At 40.0% G+C, this 20,247-nt stretch overlaps 1 protein-coding gene across 13 annotated transcripts in view; it reads right to left on the bottom strand.

Moving 5' to 3' along the window:
• BACH2 (BACH transcriptional regulator 2) overlaps positions 1–20,247 on the bottom strand; it is a 327,244-nt gene that overhangs the window by 68,920 nt on the left and 238,077 nt on the right. For all 13 annotated transcript variants that reach the window (XM_019743255.3, XM_019743258.3, XM_019743256.3 and 10 more), the window contains one exon: positions 7,052–7,306. In XM_019743255.3, coding sequence (XP_019598814.1) covers positions 7,052–7,306 — 255 coding nt within the window. The remainder of the gene's footprint in view (positions 1–7,051; positions 7,307–20,247) is intronic.

Genomic DNA, 20,247 nt, shown 5'->3' with positions numbered 1-20,247 from the left:
CTCTGACCCCTGAATTCTGGAAAGGCCCAAGACTCAATCCTGGAACTTATCTTAATCTACACTTATTCCCTTGGTGGTTGTATCTTGTTTTGTAGTCTGTCTTTCAATATCCCCGGTACTCTGGTATTAAAACGTCTATTTCTGGGCTAGATTTCTCCCATGAATTCTAGCCATGCATCTTCCTGTGTACATCTCAAACTTCACATGTACAAAATAGAACTCCTAATTCCACCCCTACTTCCTCAAACCGATTTCTCCCAGGCTTCACCAATATCAGTTAATGGCAACTCCATTCTTCATGCCCCAAACCTTAAGAGTTATCCTTGACTCCTCTCTTTCTCTTCCATCCTATATCCAATCTATAAGAAAATCCCATAAGCTCTACTTTGAAAATATCACCAGAATCTGACACTGATCACCACTCTACTATTATCGCCCTGGCCTAGGCCATCATGTCATGCCTGGGTTGTTCATATCTTAAGGGTTTTCCCTGCTTCTGCCCTTGCCCTCTTTTAACCTATTTTCACACATCAGTCAAAATGATCTCCTGTGAAACCCTCCAATGGCCTCCCAGGTCATTCCAAGAAAAGGTTGTAATTCCAAAAGGTACACAGCCTGGCTCTGTTACCTCTCAGGTGTCTCCTCCCACTCTACCCTTTGCTCACTCCAGCCTCAGTGTCTTTTTCTTGCTATTCCTTCTGCCTAGATCACCCCTTCCCCAGATGTCAGCATGGCTGGCTCCCTCACCTCCTTCAGGTCTCTACTCAAAAGTCATTCCCCAAACAAGCCTTTCTTGACCACCCTATTTAAAGTGGTAATACCTGTACTTTGACGTTCCTTCTCTGTTTTGTTTTCTTCGAGGGCATCTAACAGAGTACATATTATATTTAGTCATTTTCTGTCTCTCCTCCTCCATTGGAAAGGAAGCTGTTTTGTTCACTAGGTTCACCCAGCAGATAGCACAATGCCTCCTGGTACATAGCAGGATCTCGATAAATACTTGTTGAATGGATGAATAAATGAGTGAGGAAACAGAAGCCTAAAGTTGACTGGCTTGCTCGAGACCTTACATGCAGTTAGCGCCAAGGTCCAGATTGTGGTTTTCTCAGTCCCTCATGGCTGATGCTCCTTAGATCTCAAAATTTGCCTGTTACTCTTCTTTCGAGTTTTCTCTAGGTGGTGAATGGGTGAGGCCAAAGGGCTGGGCTCTGTGCTCTGGGGTGGGGGAGTGTTTTGTTCTTCTTATCCTGGCCATGCACTTCCCAAAGACATCACCCACTGTTTCCCACCAAATCTCACCTCCCACAGTTACATGCAAACTCAGAATGCTATTGGCATCCTGTGCTGTAGCATTAAGTAGTAATACATACTGAAAAGACTGTTCAAAGATAATCATCATTGTCTTATTGCTTTTTAAAATACTGGACCTAAGCCCTCCCAGAGACATTAACAGGTTTCATATCTTCTAAAAACTTTCAGACAAGAAGATTCCATAATTTCCTTGTTGGCTTCTATGCTTGGCAGTACTACTGCAGGAATATTCTTTATTGCACCCTGTGGTTAAGACTTAACAATAAATGCCTTTTCTTCAGAATCCTTAGGGGTCAATTTTACTTTTTATTACTGAAAATAAAAATCTGCTCTAAAATGTTGAGAGGGAGGGAGGGAAGGAGGGAGGGAGGGAGGGAGGGAGGGAGAGAGAGAGAGAGACAGAGAGAGAGAGAGAAAGAATGAATGAATAAGTCTGGAATATATTTATACTGAAGAAAGCGGCATAAAGTCCACCAGAAGGTTCCACGCTCACCCCTACCCTATAGCCATTTTCTGCTGAACACTTTCCCTTCTCTAGAGGGTGAAAAGACACGGGAAACAAGCCCAAAGAAAGGTGGTGGAACCTTGAAAATAACCTCTTTTCCCCCCTAGTTTTTTTTTTTTTTTAAAGATTTTATTGGGGAAGGGGAACAGGACTTTATTGGGGAACAATGGTCAAATTGTTGTCCTTTCAATCTTAGTTGTGGAGGGTTCTGTTCGGCTTCAAGTTGTTGTTCTTTCAGTCTTAGTTGTGGAGGGCGCAGCTCAGCTGCAGGTCCAGTTGCCATTGCTAGCTGCAGGGGGCACAGCCCACCATCCCTTGCGGGAGTCGAACCGGCAACCTTGTGGTTGAGAGCCCACGCTCCAACCAACAACTGAGCCATCCGGGAGGCAGCTCAGCTCAAGGTGCCGTGTTCAATCTTAGTTGCAGGGGGCAGAGCCCACCATCCCTTGCGGGACTCGAGGAATTGAACTGGCAACCTTGTGGTTGAGAGCCCACTGGCCCATGTGGGAATCGAACCAGCAGCCTTCGGAGTTAGGAGCACGGAGCTCTAACCGCCTGAGCCACTGGGCCGGCCCTCCCCCCTAGTTTTTAATATTTATTTGTTTGTTTATGTTTGACAAAAATTGTGTATATTTAAGATATACAATGATGGTTTGATATACGTATAAACTGTGAAATGATGACCACAAGCAAACTAATTAACATCTCTATCACCTCCCATAATTATTATTATTATTTTCTGTGGTAAAAACAATTCAGATCTACTTTCTTAGCGAATTTCAAATATATACCAGATCATTATTAACTGCAGTCACCATGCTGTACATTGGTTTCCAGAACTTATTTATCTTACAACTGAAAGTTTGTATCCTGTGATTAATATCTCCCCCCTTTGCCCTACACCACAAACCTCTGGTAACAACCATTGTACTCTGTTAGATGAGTCTGACCTTTTTTTTAGATGCCACATGTAAGTGAGATTATGCAGTATTTGTCTTTCTATGCCTGGCTTATTTCACTTAGCATAATGCCTTCAGGTTTACCCACATTGCTGCTGCAAACAGCAGGATTTCCACATTCCGATATATATATATATATATATATATATATATATATATATATATATATATATATATATATCTATCTATCTATCTATCTATCTCACATTTTCTTTATCCAGTCATCTGTCAATAGACATTTAGGTTGTTTCCATATTTTGGCTATTGGGAATAATGCTGCAATGAACACGGGAGTGTCAATATCTCTTCCAGATAGTGATTTTGTTTCTTTCAGATATATAACCAGAAGTGGGGTTGCTAGATCACATGGTAGTTCTATTTTTAATCTTTTTTGACAAATCTCCCTACTGTTTTCCACAACGGTTGTACCGATTCACATTCCCAACAACAGTGCTCAAAGGTTCCCTTTTCTCCACATTCTCGCCAACACTTGTTTTACTTCTTATCTTTTGACTTTTTGATACTAGAACTTGGCAATGACCTCTTAACAGCTGCTCTTCCCCTAGCACTCAGGGAGAGAGCAAGCAGCCCCATAAGAATGGGGTTGATGTGCAAACCCATTGTGGACTCCACGTCCACAATGGGAAAGGAAGCACATCCCATTCCTACCCTCTACTCGACACACCGTAAGAATGAACTTCATGACTGACGCGCTTCCGGCATGGTTGACATCCAGCCTGAAATGTTTTCCATGACTATAGCTAAGGAGGTGTTTGTTGAGCCAATTCTAATACTAATGAGCAGTGGGATAACGGCCTTGCATTGCTTGGCACATCAACCATTTTCTCTTCATCTCTCAGCACAAGATACACTTACTAATTATAAATTAAATGATCTGTTTCATTATTTAACAAAAGTACTAAGTACAATGCCTTATCTCCTACTATTTGCTGACACACACTCCTCGGTGTATTTTCCAATGAGGAGCCAACACTCAAATCATATAAATTCTAGGGACTAGCTGTCATTCTGTTTTTGGGTGGTGAGGGGAAAAAGCAAGACAAATGAATTACTCCTTGGCTTCTAGAAAGAGGTCTCTATTTTTCTCTCTCCCCCTTCCATTTAAGAGGCTACACTGGCCACTGTGAGTGGCTCTAATTTTCTGGTAATTTTGGGGGGTAGAATTGCACAACCGGGCAGAAACTGGAGGCCAGAGATGGGTTTGGCCTAAACTTGACCGAGTAGGGGAGTGGGAGGGGCGGCAGTCTGTATCTAGAAGTTTCATAATCCAAGGAGGAGCTGTCAAGTTCGGCCATATTGGCCCCTGAGAAACACAATGCTTGTCTGGCCAGGGAGTGTAGAGGTGGGCCAAGTGTGAACAAGACTGGGGTAAGCCAGAAGTTGATTTGGATTCAGGGATGGAATTATGATGAGGTTTAAAGATTTCCAAGGGGCTAATCAAATGCTTTTTCTTACGTCATAGCAACCGAATGCCAGTTAGTTCTAGGCAGCTACTTTCCAAGGTAGTGTTTGGGATTTTTGCTTATGCACCACTTAATTCAACTTTTATGAAGTCATTCACTGAGCTAAGCGGGACCATGGCCATAGAGCCTGCAGGGACATTTCAGTGTGTACACAGCAAGGAGAGGAAAACGATGCCCAGCGTGCGAGGCCACAGGAGGGTGCTCTGAGCAGACGAACAGGGCCTGGAAGGAGGCCTCAGAAACAATTACAGACCCACAAAGGAAAATGCCACTGGGGCTGACTCTCATGCCTCATCAGCAAGATAATTAGAGCTGGGTTATTGACAATAGGAATTCATGTTTCAGGGGAAGAAAAAACGTATCTAGTTATGTCTCAAGATTTCAGGGACCTCAGCAACCAGAATGTTTTAATCGTTTGAAAATGCAGACGATATATAGACAGCAGTCATTTTACATGGCTAGGAGAAAAGAATATCAACACACTGCAAATTCCCATTTAACTGGAACACAATCAAAATGGTCAAATAGTAGATTTTTTTGTTTGATGACTATACAATGTGCCTTTTACTTCACAGAGCACCCAATACCAAGAAAATAAATAATTATCAAGGATTTGATCCAACAAGAAACTTTTAGGTTACCTCATAACCTAAGTTCCACTGCCTTGTGTTATAATAAATAACTCAAGGGCTTTCAGAATTTTAGGGGTTTTTACAGGTAAGAACCAGGGCTCACAGAGGTTAAGTGACTAGATCAGGCTCCCAGAGCTAACTCGGGGGCAGACCAGGGTTTAGGGCACACGGTGCAGGGAGTCTCAAAATGGTGCCAACTGTCACTGAAGAGAAACTCATTATTAGGTTGGTGCAGAAGTAATTGTGGTGCTTGCAATTATTTTTAACCTTTTAAACCGCAATTACTTTTGCACCAACCTAATACATAAAGTATGATTTTTTTCATCTGTAAATATATTTTAATGCAATCTGATTTTTTGAAAATCAGGAAAAAACCATATTAATATAAATGAGGGGGCTCTCAAACAGATACAGATCATAAATAAACTGTACGCCTCGCCCTCTTCCCCAAGACCATGCTGGGTAATTAACAGTTTTCAAAATATTCCCAGGGCATTCTAGAGCTGGAGTAAATTCAAAAGGCATTCTTGCTCCCAATCTAGAGAAGAAGAAGGCTCTTACATTTGCCTACTGTGGGCCAAGGACTGGGTTGAGTACTTTTCTCATTTCGCCTAATGATGGGTATTCATTCACCCATTAACGCAGATGAAGAGACTCCAGCTCTGATTAGCCGGTCACACCACAGTTGCCGTTTGTTGGCCTTCCCACATTACTTGGTACATAAGCTTCCCTCCCTATGCCAGCCCCAGTTCCATTATCCTCCCCTGATTTGTCCTGTTAGTATTGGGATCATTCTAAATACCTGCTTGTGAGTTGTGTGAGGAGTAGTAATGAAGCCTTTTGTGTGGACACATTAAAAAAAGAAGACCAATGTGAAAATACCACGTGCTTATGCAGTCCTCAGTTTATCAGCTGGCCACTCTCCCGCTGTCCAGGAGTCACAGCAGATGTTGCTTAATAAGGAACTGGATCTGGAGACCCCCTCTGACCCCTAAGTCTTGCTTGTCTATGTTTTATGTTGAATTTGGAGGCCTTTCTGTGGAGCAGGTGCTTGCTCAACACCTTCTACTATATACTCACTTTACACATTTATAGTATTTGCCAGGCCTCTAGAGACATTTCGGTTTGTGACCCTGGGATTTAATGCTAGTTGTATTCATTAGCACCTCACATCAGGGTGAGGGGCCTTTGGCTTCTCCTAGGGTTGTGTGAGGAGCTGCTCAGTGGATCACTGCACAGCTCTGGGGCTCTATGTGCATAGACTATGGACGTGACTTGTACCCCTAAGAGTTGTGCAGTGCACAGCTGGCACAGTGATGAGGGCTGCACACTGTGCTGGTGCACAGAGAATGAGTCTGGCCCTGGACACAGAGCCCAAGACCGCTCCGTGTTACCTTTAGTTCCATGAAAATGAAGGGCCATCAGGATGATGGAAGAAGACGAACTATATACATGGTTCAAAGGGTGACCAGTTTAATAGTTTGTCATTGTGAAGCCCATCATTTGAATTCTTGCATCTCAAACCACCCAATTGCATGTCATCTCTGGACGGAACAGGTCCAGCTACTGGTGTCCCCAAAGGCCAGAAATGACATGACACACTGAAGTCATTAAGAAACCTGAGTAGGGTATTTTCAACAATGGTTAGAAAAGCAAGTTTACACTTTTTAGACTCTTACCATATTCACTGTGAAAATTACTGCTTGCTCTTCCTTTCCCCCCAAGCAAGGAAAGTGCTGTGAATACTTTCATTCTTTAACGCTCAAGGGAAATCAAGTGCTCCTTCAATCATTTGAAACAGAAAAATCATAGCAACAGTCCCAGTGATTCAGATCCCACAGAGGACTATACCAAACTTTGGCTGAACGACTCAAAACCCGAAGAGTACGTGAACTAGAAACTATGAGTGGCTGTGAGCCACAGGTGGGATTCAGTTCCCTTCAAGAAAGATGCTTTGTTCAGATTCATGCCTCTGAGACTTGACGCATATCAAATAGAAACTGGCTGTGCCACACACCTAACGTGTGCGTCACTTGGACATCAGCCCCCGAGTGGGGACGCAGCACAGGGACCCTCTGCTCGCTCCTACTTGGCCAACTGGCAATAAGTCAATCAACCCCCCTCAGCAAACAACCACACACACAAACCAAACGACTGTACCTCCTCAGGCAAGCTGACCACCAAGTCATTTTTCGTCTGTCCAACAAGCATCTGCCAGAAGTATTCACTGCATGCAGCCAGCACAGCCCGGTGGGCCCGGAACTCCTTCCTCTCCACGATCAGAGTCACGTCACAGAGAATATCCTTTTTCCGCTGGTCATTGAGGCCCAGGAGGATGTTGGTGCAGTGGACTGTGGACTCATACACATACATGGGGGAGTCAGGCTTCTCATCCACAGACATGCCGTTCACACCCTGCAAGAGAGAAGGGCCGGTTATCACAGCTATTGGAGTCAGAGAGAGAAGGTGAGAATTTCACAGCTCCTGCATCTCACTGCCGTGAGCCAGGCAGGAAGGACCAGAATTGTTCATTAGTATAATCACCCTCAGTGCAGTGAGCTCAGGAAACATTATCTGCAAAGCTGTGTTTTATGGCTGACTTTTATCCTTCCCATTTACCGTGTCCTTTTACCCCACGGAAACAACGCCAGGTCTTTTAATGGAACACCCAAAACACTGGAAACACATACTTTAAAAACACATCCTTTAAAACTTTGTAGTTCTCATTTTGATGGCTGACTGAAAAGGAACTTGCACACATACATTGTCCCAACTCAAGTATTAATTGAGCTTTGTGTTAAGAGGAAATGAATCATTTTGAAGTATTTGCAATGCTTTCTTGATTTAAATACATGTAAGTTCCTAAGTTGAAATCTGGCAAAGATACCCAGCAGCGTAAATACCTAACCACAATACATAATTTAACAAGTGAACTAACTATATGCGTACTAAAGAGTCGATGCAGCCAGCTATTGCAATTGCCCTCTGTCACTTCTGGACAAAGCACAACCGACATGATGCTACTGCTGCTCATGAAAACCTCTTGAAAAGAAGTGGACTTGTGTTGTCCTTATTGCAGCAGACTTGATGTACACCCCCTTTAAGGAAACACAACATATCACAATAGGAGGCATTAAAAACAGAGTTTTACAAAACTCTTTTACAAAAGAGTTCTTTAAAAAGTGTCCACTGATATATTCTTAAAAACAGTGTCTATACATTGGACCACTTGGATTTAATTGATATTTTCAGAGCATTTCACCCCAAAGCTGCAGAATACATGCTCTTCTCAAGCGCACATGGAACATTTTCCAAAATAAACCATATGTTAGGCCACAAAACAAGTCTTGATAAATTTAAGAAAATTGAAATCATACCAATTGTCTTCTCTGACCACAGTGCTACAAAATTAGAAATGAACTACAGGAAAAAAACTGGAAGACACACCAATTCATGGAGGCTAAATAACATGTTACTAAATAATGAATGAGTCAACCAGGAGATCAAGGAAGAAATCAAAAGATATCTCGAGACAAACGAAAATGAAAACACAATGACCCAAAATCTATGGGATGCCACAAAAGCAGTCCTAAGAGGGAAATTCATAGCATTGCAGGCCTACCTGAAGAAACAAGAAAAATCACTAATCAACAGTTTATCTTCACTCTTAAGGGGTCTGGAAAAAGAACAGCAAAATAAGCCCAAAGGGAGTACAAGGAAGGAGATAATAAAGATCATAGCGGAAATAAATGAAATAGAAACCAGAAAAACAATACAAAAGATCAATGAATCCAAAAGTTGGTTCTTAGAGAAGATAAACAAAATCGACACACCTTTAGCCAGACTCATTAAAAAAAAAGAGAGGACCCAAATTAATAAAATCAGAAATGAAAGAGGAGAAGTGACAACAGACACCGCAGAAATACAAAAAATTTTAAGAAATTACTATGAGCAACTATATGCCAACAAATTTGACAATCTGGAAGAAATGGACAATTTTCTAGCGGCATACAACCTTCCAAGGCTAACTCAAGAAGAAACAGAAAATTTGAAAAGACTGATTACTACCAGGGAAATTGAATCAGTAATCAACAATCTCCCAACAAACAAAAGCCCTGGACCAGATGGTTTTACAGGTGAATTTTACAAAATGTTCAAAAAATAATTATCACCTATTCTTCTCAAGCTCTTCCAAAAAACCCAGAAGGAGGGAAGGCTCCCAAACACTTTTTACGAAGCCACTATCACCCTGATCCCAAAATCAGACAAAGACACCACAAAAAAAGAAAACTACAGGCCGATATCTCTAATGAATATAGATGCAAAAATCCTCAACAAAATATTAACGAACAGAATTCAGCAATACATTAAAAAGATCATACACCATGATCAAGTGGGATTCATCCCTGGTATGCAAGGGTGGTTCAACATCCGCAAATCAATTAATGTGATACACCACATTAACAAAATGAAGAATAAAAATCACATGATCATGTCAATAGATGCAGAAAAAGCATTTGATAAAATCCAGCAGCCATTTATGATAAAAACTCTTAAGAAAGTGGGAATAGAGGGATCATATCTCAACATAATAAAGGCCATATATGATAAACTCACAGCTAACATCATACTCAACGGGGAAAAGCTAAAACCATTCCCCTTAAGATCAGGAACAAGGCAAGATTGCCCACTTTCTCCACTTCTATTCAACATAGTGCTGGAAGTTCTAGCCACAGCAATCAGACAAGAAAAAGAAATAAAAGGCATCCAAATCGGTAAGGAGGAAGTAAAATTGTCATTATATGCAGATGACATGATACTATATATAGAGAACCCTAAAGACTCCACCGAGAAACTATTAGAGCTGATAGATGAATTTAGTAAAGCAGCAGGATACAAAATTAATATTCACAAATCAGTTACATTTGTATATACCAATAATAAAACATCAGAAGGAGAAATTAAAAAAAACAATCCCATTTACAATTGCTTCAAAGACTATAAAATACCTGGGAATAAATTTAACCAAAGAAGTAAAAGATCTGTACTCAGAAAATTATAAGACACTGAAGAAAGAAATGAAAGAAGATACAAATAGATGGAAACACATACCATGTTCATGGATAGAAAGAATTAATATAGTTAAAATGTCCATACTGCCTAAGGCAATATACATATTCAACGCAATTCCTATCAAACTACCAACGATGTTTTTCACAGAAATAGAACATATAATCCTAAAATTTATATGGGACCATAAAAGACCCCGAATTGCCTCAGCAATCTTGAGAAATAAGAACAAAGTGGGAGGTATAACATTACCTGACATCAAATTATACTACAAGGCTACAGTAATCAAAACAGCATGGTACTGGCATAAAAACAGACACATAGATCAATGGAACAGAATAGAGAGTTCAGAAATAAATCCATGACTATATGGCCATTTAATCTACGACAATGGAAGCAAGACTGTACGGTGGGGTAAAGAGAGTCTATTCAATAAATGGTGCTGGGAAACCTGGACAGACATGCAAAAAAATGAAGCTGGACCATCTCCTTACACCATATACAAAAATAAATTCAAAATGGCTTAAAGACTTAAATGTAAGATCTGAAACCATAACATTCCTAGAAGAAAATATAGGTAGAAACTTCACAGATATTACCTGGAGTAAGATTTTTACTGATATATCCCCTCGTGCAAGGGAAGTAAGAGAAAAAATAAACATGTGGGATTACATCAAACTAAAAAGTGTTTTCACAGCAAAGGAAACCATCAATAAAACAAAAAGGGACCCTACTGAATGGGAAAAGATATTTGCCAATGATATATCTGATAAGGGGTTAATATCACAAATTTATAAAAAACTCACTCAACTCAACTCAACTCAAGTGCTGCTGTGGATGTGGAGAAAAGGGAACCCTTGTATACTGTTGGTGGGATGGCAGATTGGTGCAGCCACTATGGAAAACAGTATGGAGGTATCTCAAAAATCTGAAAATGGAACTACCTTATGATCCAGCAATTCCACTCCTAGGTATCTATTCGGAGAAATTCAAAACTCTAATTAAAAAAACTTTAGGTACTCCTATGTTTATTGCAGCACTATACACAATAGCCAAGACATGGAAACAACCTAAATGCCCATCGGTAGATGACTGGATTAAGAAACTGTGGTACATTTATACAATGGAGTATTACGCAGCCATAAAGAAGAAAGAAATCTTACCATTTGCAACAACATGGATGGACCTAGAGAACATTATGTTAAGTGAAATAAGTCAGACAGAGAAAGACAAATACCATATGATCTCACTTATATGTGGAATCTAAAGAAAAGAATAAGTGAATGAACTAATCAGAAACAGTTTTGGAGACATAGAGGAAAAACTGAGGGTTGCTAGATGGGTGGGGGGGGTGGGGATAAGGGGAAGGTGAGCGGATTAGAAAACACTCAGTAACCACAAGATGGCCACGGGGTTTTGAAAATTAATTTGGGGAATGTAATCAATAATGTTGTAAAGATATTGTAGGGTATTCGATGGACACTTGTCTCATTAGGGAGACCACCTCAGGGATGATGTAGACGCCTGGTCACTGCAGTGTACACCTGAAGCTGAAGCTGAACAATAATGAATGTCAACTACAAGTTTGTGTGTGTGTGTGTGTGTGTGTGTGTGTGTGTATATATATATATGTATATATATATACACACACACACATAGTATATATATATGTATATATATATTACAAGAAGCGGAGTACAGCATTAGGAATAGGTACAGTGGCTGTGTGCGATTTCAGAGGGGTAGTGGATGGGGGAAGGGGCGTTCACACAGTGTGAGGGATATAAAAGATAAACGTCTAAGTATTACTTTGTCTTGTGCACCTGAAACTAATAAAAAAAACAAAAAACAAAAAAAGACAGTGTCTATAATTAATTTATGTAAGTTTTTCAGTGATGTTTACTACTAGTGTAAATTCCAATAGTGAGTCTTATTTTCTTTTGGCTTTCTTCTTATTCATTTAACAGCTTTAATATACAATAAATTGCATATATGTATAGTGTGCAGTTTGATATATTTTGGCATATGTATGCAACTATGAAACCATCATCACAATCAAGACTGAACACAGCCTTCATCACCAAAAATCTCTTTAGCCTCCTTAATAACTCCCTGCCTCGCACCTCTTGGCATGGTCAGTCATTCTAATTCTGGCCATTCTAATAGGTATACTGTGGGATCTCTTTGTGGTTTTAATTTGCTTTTCTCCAATGACTGAAGATGTTGAGCACCTTTTATGTGCTTATCATCTACTTATCTTGTTTGGAGAGATGTCTATTCAGATTCTTTGCCCATTTTTTGATTGTGTTTTTTTTTCCTTATTACAAGTATGTCCCGTTTTATTGTGCTTCACTTGACTGCGCTTCACTGATGTTGTGTTTTTTTTACAAACTGAAGGCAAGACCGTCCACCAGCAAAGAGTTTTACTCAGTTTATTGTGATACTTGCTTTATTGCGGTTGTCTGGAACTGAGCCTGCAATACCTCTGAGGAATGCCTGTACAGGGTTCTGAGGATTCTTTATATATTCTGAATAAAAGTTCTTTATCAGCTGTGTGATTTCCACATATTTTCTCCAAACCTGTGTCTTATGTTCATTCTCTTAATGGGTGTTTTTCAAAGAGCAGAAAGTTTTCCTTTGACGTAGTCCAATTGAGCAACTTTTTGTTTTATGGAGCATGCTTTTGGTGTTGTATCTAGAAAACCCTTTGCCTAAACTAAGTTCATAGCTTTTGTCAGAGTTACACCTAGATATTAATATTTTTAATGCAATTATAAAATGTTTCCATTTTTTAATTTCTGAGTTTTCATTGCTAGTATATAGAAATAGAAATAATTTTGTGTATTGATCTTGTATCCTGCAGCTTTGCCTAAGTTGCTTATTAGTTCTCATAACCTTTTTTTGTACATTCCATAGATTTTCTACATAGAAAATGATACTGTATATAAATGAAGATATTTTACTTCGTTTCCAATCTGAATGATTTCAAGGTCTTTTTCTTGCCTTACTGCATTGGCTAGAACCTCTGGTACAATGTTGACTAGAAGTGGTAAGAGTTCCCGATGTCAGGAGGAACATATTCAACCTTGCACTGTTATTTATGACGGTAGCTATAGGTATATCATAGATGCCCCTAGTGAGTTGAGGAAGTTTCTGTCTATTCCCAGTTTGCTGGGAGGTTTTTTGTTGTTGTTGTTTTGTTTTTTTTTTAAAATCAGAAACGGATGCTGGATGTTGACAAATGTTTTTTTTCTGCATCTATTGAGATAATCACATAGTTTTTCTTTTTTAGTGTATGAATATAGCGAATAACACTGATTTTTGCATGTTAAACCAACCTTGCATTTCTAGGATAAAGTCTACTTGATCATAATGTATTTGCCTTTTTTCACATTGAATTCAATTGGCTAACATTTTGTTAACAGGCAGCACTTAATAGCAGGCAGCACTCAACTGGGTGGAACAATTGCTGTTCTAGGATGTAAATGGTGTGTTTAATTCATAAGAAGCAGGAGATGTATAAGAGACATCTCATTTTTCTAATCCATGTATTAATGCACCTACAACAAGAAGAGAGAAGCTTGCTATAAAGGATAGAAAGCCATAAATTCTTTAGTGAAACATGAAATGAAATTAAATTACAAGAGAAATGAAAGTGAGGAGCAGTGGAAAGAGGAGTGAAATGGCGGTATATATAGGGCTTTTGGTCCAGCCCTGGCACTGACTAGCTTTGTGGATTTTGGATAAATCCCCTAACATTTTCTGAACCTGTTTCCATGTTTGTAAAATAAAAAGTCTGGACTAGAAGACCAACACAGTTTGTACAGATCTACAATTTTATGAGTCTAAGAATCTTAAAAGAAATACCTAGCTGATCACAGGGAGTGGGGTACTGTCATTTTTGTTGAGATAAACTAGCTTTCTTTGACCTTATCAAGATTGATCACATACCCTTTTTAATTGTTGATTTCACAGAGCTGTTTACAGGGAATGGGGTGGACAATACATAGGAAGAAACCAAAGCCTGCTGGGAGAGAAGGAAGTAGGACCCCAGCCCCTGGGTCCCCCATGGGTTTGTTCCAAGTTAAGAAGATCTGTCTGGATAGATCATGGTATCCCTGAGTAAATGGAGAGAACAAGTCCCTTGAAGTGAAATTACCTTAGGAAATGGGAAATTCAAACCTAGGAGGACATTTTAGCATAATTTGTGGAGCTGATGCTATTAGATATCAGTCCTGGCTATCTCAGCCCAGAAGCTTGTTCTGGGAACCATGGCTGAGCAAGGGAGTATAAGCTAACAAAATACCCCATGCAGGAACCCAGAGTAGAGTTCCACTGAGGTCCACGTTGGGGTCTGATGACCACAGCAGCACTGGACAAGGGGCTGCCCACCAGGTAGGAGCAGTCGTCAATAGTGGGGAAGCCAAGGCAGTAGGTGGACTCTCAGGTTCCAGTTCACAAGCAAGACGGTCTCTTTCTGGCTCTAAGACAGGTAGGGGCGGGGCGGGGCGTACTTGTGTCTTTCTCTCGAAGAAAGACTCCATATCCTGACAATAGGGCAGGTTTAGGGAAATAAAGGCGATGTAGTGGTATGTGCACCCTAAGTCGAAGAATCAGGCTATGAGAATCCCATGAACACAGATATCTGCTTTTTGGGCTAAACCTTTCAGAGAGTTTCAGAAGACATTTAGAACATAAAAAACTGTTCATCAAATGGTATAATCTGAAATCTATCATTTCCATAAAGCTGTTGCTAGACTTTAACCTGTCTGAGGATATTCTTGATTTTATTCCATTATTCCTGGATAATCCTTTCTTATGCCACACCAGCACCACTCTGTTTCTCTCGGCCTTCACATTCCTATTGGATCTTATCATACCCCTCCCTGTTGGCTCTCCGTCAAGCATAATGGGACATACTGCTTCTTCTTCTTTTAGAAATCAGTTAGCCCTTCCCATCCTCTGATCATCATGGGTGTTCTTCCGGGAACTCCTCCAATTTGGTTTTCACTAACTAATGCCAACCTGAATTCTGTTTCTCCTATCACTGCATCATGTCCCATTAAGTTATCTTTTTTTCACTTGCCTTACTAATATTAATTGAACAACATTTTACCCCTAATCCAGCAAGTCCTGAAATCTGTAGCAGGATCCATAGGCTGTAAGAATGAGATACTTCGTAGTGAGTAACAGAGCCCAGAATAGCATGCAGGAGTCTGACAGCCAGTCTTTACGCTAAGCATTAGACAATGTGTTAAAGTGTGTAGACATTAGCTGAAATCAGACTGTAAGGAAGCTTTCCAAAGGTTCTGATTTGGATTTTGGCTGGATCTCACTCCTCTTTTTGTAGGCCAAAAAACTCAGCTGCACATGTACATATACATATATCGCAATCATCTCATCATATGGTTCAGTAGTCAATTACTATTATCATACTGTGTTCATCCCCTCAAAAAACTACACAGACCACAACTTTTACCAGTCAAAGATATAGTACTAAAGAAGGCAAATTCATTTATTAATTCACTCATTCACTCTTCATTCATTATCCGGCCATATTCAGAAATTAAAATATCTAACAGTTCTGAAGATGAACGTATAAATCAAAAAACTAAAAAAAGAAAAAAATCTAGAGTGGGAAATCTGAAAAGCTGTAATTCACAAAAGAGTAGAATGTTAAGTTTTCCAGACAACCTGTCATGTCTAGAATGTTTCAGATGAAAAGAAATGAGTACACCTTGCAGGTTATGAAAAAGGACCAAATTATAAACCATTTCACTTGAAATTCCAACCACATTTCCTCTAGTAACAGTGCATTAAGTAAATACTTCTGTGAATTAAACACTAAAGTTAGTAAAATTCTGCCCTTATCAAGCATGCTTTTTTAAAAAAAGTTATTTACTATGAAATGGTAAGGATTAGTTTTTATAAAAGAAAGTTATCAAGTCTATAGAAATTTTAGAGTACACAGTGCCATTAAAATTGCTATGTTATTACTTTTGGATTGGAAACACTTTTCAATCACATCAAGACCCAAACTTCTTACTTAAAGTGGAGAGGAATCCAATTTCAGTATTTTCTAATGGAAAAGTGCAGTGCCTGTCACTTAACGTCTCTAATGCTTTAGATAGCTAAAGTAAGGGCCTGACACGGAGCAGCTAAAATGTTCCATATTCTTTATTTACTCAAACACTCCATCTGCGTGTGTACTAGTTAGTGCTAAGGGAACTGAAATTTAAGGCTGTTAGGAAGAAGCACTTGCAATTGTATCTTCAGATCCTTAATAGCTCGTAATGATCCTCGTACTTCAATATAAACTTCCATTTTCATTGACCTTTCAGGAGGAAGTTCAATTTACTGACATCGTTTGTGATAATGGTTTTCACCGCACAGTTGAAAAACATTAAAAAAAAATTAAACACAATCACAATAAACCCCAATTTTTGGGAAATTATTTGTTGTTGATGTTGTTTCACTGATTCTTTTAAACTGAACAAAATAAAAAATAATCTGAACTTCCAAAATATGCGGTAGTGAAATAGTGACAACTACTAACTGTCTATGTATCAATGTAAACTGTATGGAAAGGCAGGATGTGATACAGAGGTGAGCTACAAGAAATACTAGAACATTGGGAACAGACTATATGTATTAATCGAAAGGTAATAAAGAATAAAAGATGAACGGTACCAATACATTCCAGTTTCCACTCTACTGGAAAGCATTAGAAAACTTGACAATATCAAGTGTTTGTGAAGATGTGAAGCAACAGGGACTCTCATACATTGATGGTTGGTTCAACATCTTTGGAAAACAGCTTGGCATTATCTAGTCAAGTTGAAGATGTGCAGATTATGACCCAGTAACTCTATTCCGATTCCAAGAGACACTCCTGCAGGTCCGTGACACGAACTCTGTACAAGAGTGTTCACAGTAGCATTGTTAGGAAACAGCACAATGTCTGTCAGTAAATGATAAATGTCTAACTATTACAGTGTTTTGTACACATGAAACTAAAAAAAAAGGCAAAGAAAACCAAAAAGCAAACAAACAAAAAAACCAAAGCAAAACAAAAAAGAATGAAAAAATACACTGAAGTATAGTCATATAGTCACCCAATGAAAGAATACAAAACGAATTCTAGCCACATGCAACAACATGGATGATTCTCACAGACCTAGTATTGAATACTGAGCTACAGAAGCAAGACACAAAATAATAACACAATCAAAATCCATTTATGTTAAGTTCAAAAATGGGCAAAACTTCAAGATCTAGGGAGACATACATAGGTGGTAAAAAAAAGACTCAGAGGATCCGTTTGTGGGGAGAGAGTTGTATTGGAAAGTGGCACTAAGGTTTTTCAGGGGTGCTGTCACAATGTTCTATTTCTCGACATCGGTGATAGGTAGATGTGTGTTCACTTTGTGTTCAATTATATATTTGTTTTATGCACGTTTCTATATCTACCTTATATTTTATAATTAAAAAAACCCAGCTACCCCCAAATTGAAATTGTAGGAAACAGTTAACAACTCAAGTTACCTGCCTCAGGTTCTGTGACTTAATTACAAAGGTCTAAGGCTGGACTTTGGTTTTAAATGGAAATATACACCTACGACTTATAGCCTACAATTTAAGGTGAGAAGGGTCCTTAAAGGTAATCAAAGCTAACAATTCCAAGTTGTACGCTTTAAATCAGAGTCTGCGACAACGGGCAGAATGTGGGGATAAAACCTTTTGAGAGGTGGTGAGAAATCTGAGCTCGGGCTTTTTGCTTCTGAGCAAAACTCTTTTTAGAGATCCCTTGTTTCACCTTCTGTCTTGTGAAAACCAAATCACTTCAGTGCACTTCCACTTCCTTATCTATAAAATGAGGAAATGGACTCGGTGACCGGGCAAGGTATTGCTAGTTCTAATTTCTATGGTTCTATGAAAGTACAGAAACTTTAGGAAAAACTTGAAACATGAGCTTTCCTAACTACAGTTCTTGAGCAAGCTTTTTTAGAAAGTTAGAGATGCTCAAAATAACACAGCCGGCTGGAAGGGAAAAATGGCATCACATCATAACTTTGGGAGAGATGAAGAAGACAGGAAGACTTGCCCAATGAGAGTTTGAACTTTTCCCCCTCCTAAACGAAGTCGACTCAAAGGCCAACTTTCTCCTATTAGTGGAACACAATTCCCACAAGCACTGAGCAATACATCAACACTTTGCTCTCTCTCTGTCCTCTCTGCGCTGTCTGAAACAGTGCTCCAGGGTGCAGGGCAGGTTCTCAGAAGTTGTCTTAGATATGTGGCTATGGAATCAAGCGGGTATCCATCCTCTCTCCTGCCTGAGTCTTCCCAGTGACGTCAGGCAAGCCCACACTGTTTGGGGGCCAGAGAGAAGGCTATGGCTTGGGCTTGACAATAACATAGTGCATACGCTGTCATCTCAAAAAGTAGATGTAAGAATGTGCTCTGAAATCAACGGGTGAAAAAGACTCCATGCCAGGTCGTCTAAGATACGTGATTACTGTTCGTGGAGGTTGTGTGATGGTGTGCGTGTGGGTGTGGGCAACGGAGGAGGGCAGGCAGGGAGAAATCATGGAAGCAGGGCTTGGCAGGTTTGCATATACAGCTTTGTGATGCTCTACCCCTGCTCTTCTTGTCTATATTTTGTTGCTTGCTTTTGGTTCTTTTGTGGTAACCCCCAGCTAAGAGTGTAGTAGCCAAAGCCCCCATTTATTCTGCTGTTAGGTCCTTTCCTACCCTTGGCAAGTTTTCTTTTCTATCTTGTCATTCCCAGTTTGTCTCTAGTGCTATTTCTTTGTATCTATGTTCTCCATTTATATTCATTTCTCATACATCAATCTCTGCTTCCTATTAGCATTTGCTTCTTGCCTATTAGGAGTTAGAGGACAGAGAAAAGTCATTTCTTCCCTACATTTTTCTTTATCAGGGCATCTGTGTGAAATATTCTTTCCCAGTATCCCCTTCCCTCCCTTCCTAGCCAGAGAAATATTCCCCTAGAGCTTCATGCTGCTAATGTGAGAAGAAATTATGAAAAGTGATTAGGAGGGTAAATGAGGGTGGTGGAACCTATTTACTTCATTACGGTTCCTTCAGGGAAAATGCAAGGACAGGAAACTGAGAGATAAGGGTTAATACTAAAAGAATAAAAGATCCATTTGACTCAGAGCAATCTTCAGTCTGCCTGGATTCTATCAGACACCCTTCTCCATGGGGAAATCATTACAGAGAAATGACATGCAAACTGCACCATAAAGCATCTGAGTCAAACCAGAGGGAGGATGACTCAACGGATCATTTTACATTTTAATAGAAGGCACTGCAGATTTGTACCTAGTGCACAGTTCAACACAGGGCGTGCACCCCCTCCTCAAAACTTCTCCATCGGGTGGGAGGGGAGTTCCCAGAACCTGACAGAAATTATTCTGTCTTAGAAAAGAACCAAGTCAAAACTTACAACAGAGAATCAAAGACTAAGAAAAGACAACAGATAGTCAAATACAGAAAAAAGGGGAGACTGCAAGTCTGTCTAATTCCAACTTTAGCATTACTGTCAAACCTAACCGTCAAAAACTGACTTCAGCCATTAGTGGATTTCAACTCTGATTGGTTGGTGGGGGGTGGGGGGTGGGGAAGGGAGAACGAGAGAGGGAAGGGGGAAACGAAGAAGGGAGAGAGGAGAAAGGAAAGAAGAGAACATCTGAGTGTGATACTTAAGAAAATGAGTTCCTTAAATTAGCTTCAAAAGACTTGACTGTGTAACTCCTGACCCACGAGGTCGGGGGACAAGGCCGGCTTGGGCGTCCATGTAAACTCAGGAAACAATGCTAGCATTGCCATCGCTCCCGGCATGATTTCTGGGTTAGTTACTGTGTACAGGTGCTGATATGTGTAACTCATCTGACCGGGAATTAGGATGTTAAAGACTGGACCAGCCAACCTAACTCCTTCACAGGGGGTCACGTCCAGGTGCACTTGTGACACAAAGATCTGTCTGTACATAAAGAATATCTATAGTGATGTGGCTGTTCGTCCTTGTGGTCTCTGTCAATACCTGTCCCCCCTTCCTGAGAGGGCATGCTGTTTACAGGTGGGAAGCAAAACCAAAGTGAGTCACCGAGGCTTGGCAGAAATACAGCTGTCACAGAAAAGGTCATTAATAAAAGGAAACTGGCTTCTTTCACGCATCAGGGTCTTTTGGATAACATAGTTCTGTTCTGAAATATCTTCTCCGCAGGGATGCAAGCGGGGATGGGTGAAGTTTAGATTGC

Source organism: Rhinolophus sinicus, chromosome 2, assembly GCF_057876585.1.
Source record: "Rhinolophus sinicus isolate RSI-liver-muscle chromosome 2, RSI-T2T, whole genome shotgun sequence".
Lineage (NCBI taxonomy): Eukaryota > Metazoa > Chordata > Mammalia > Chiroptera > Rhinolophidae > Rhinolophus > Rhinolophus sinicus.
Note: the sequence above shows the minus strand (reverse complement) of the source record. Positions and strands in the feature narration are given on the sequence as shown.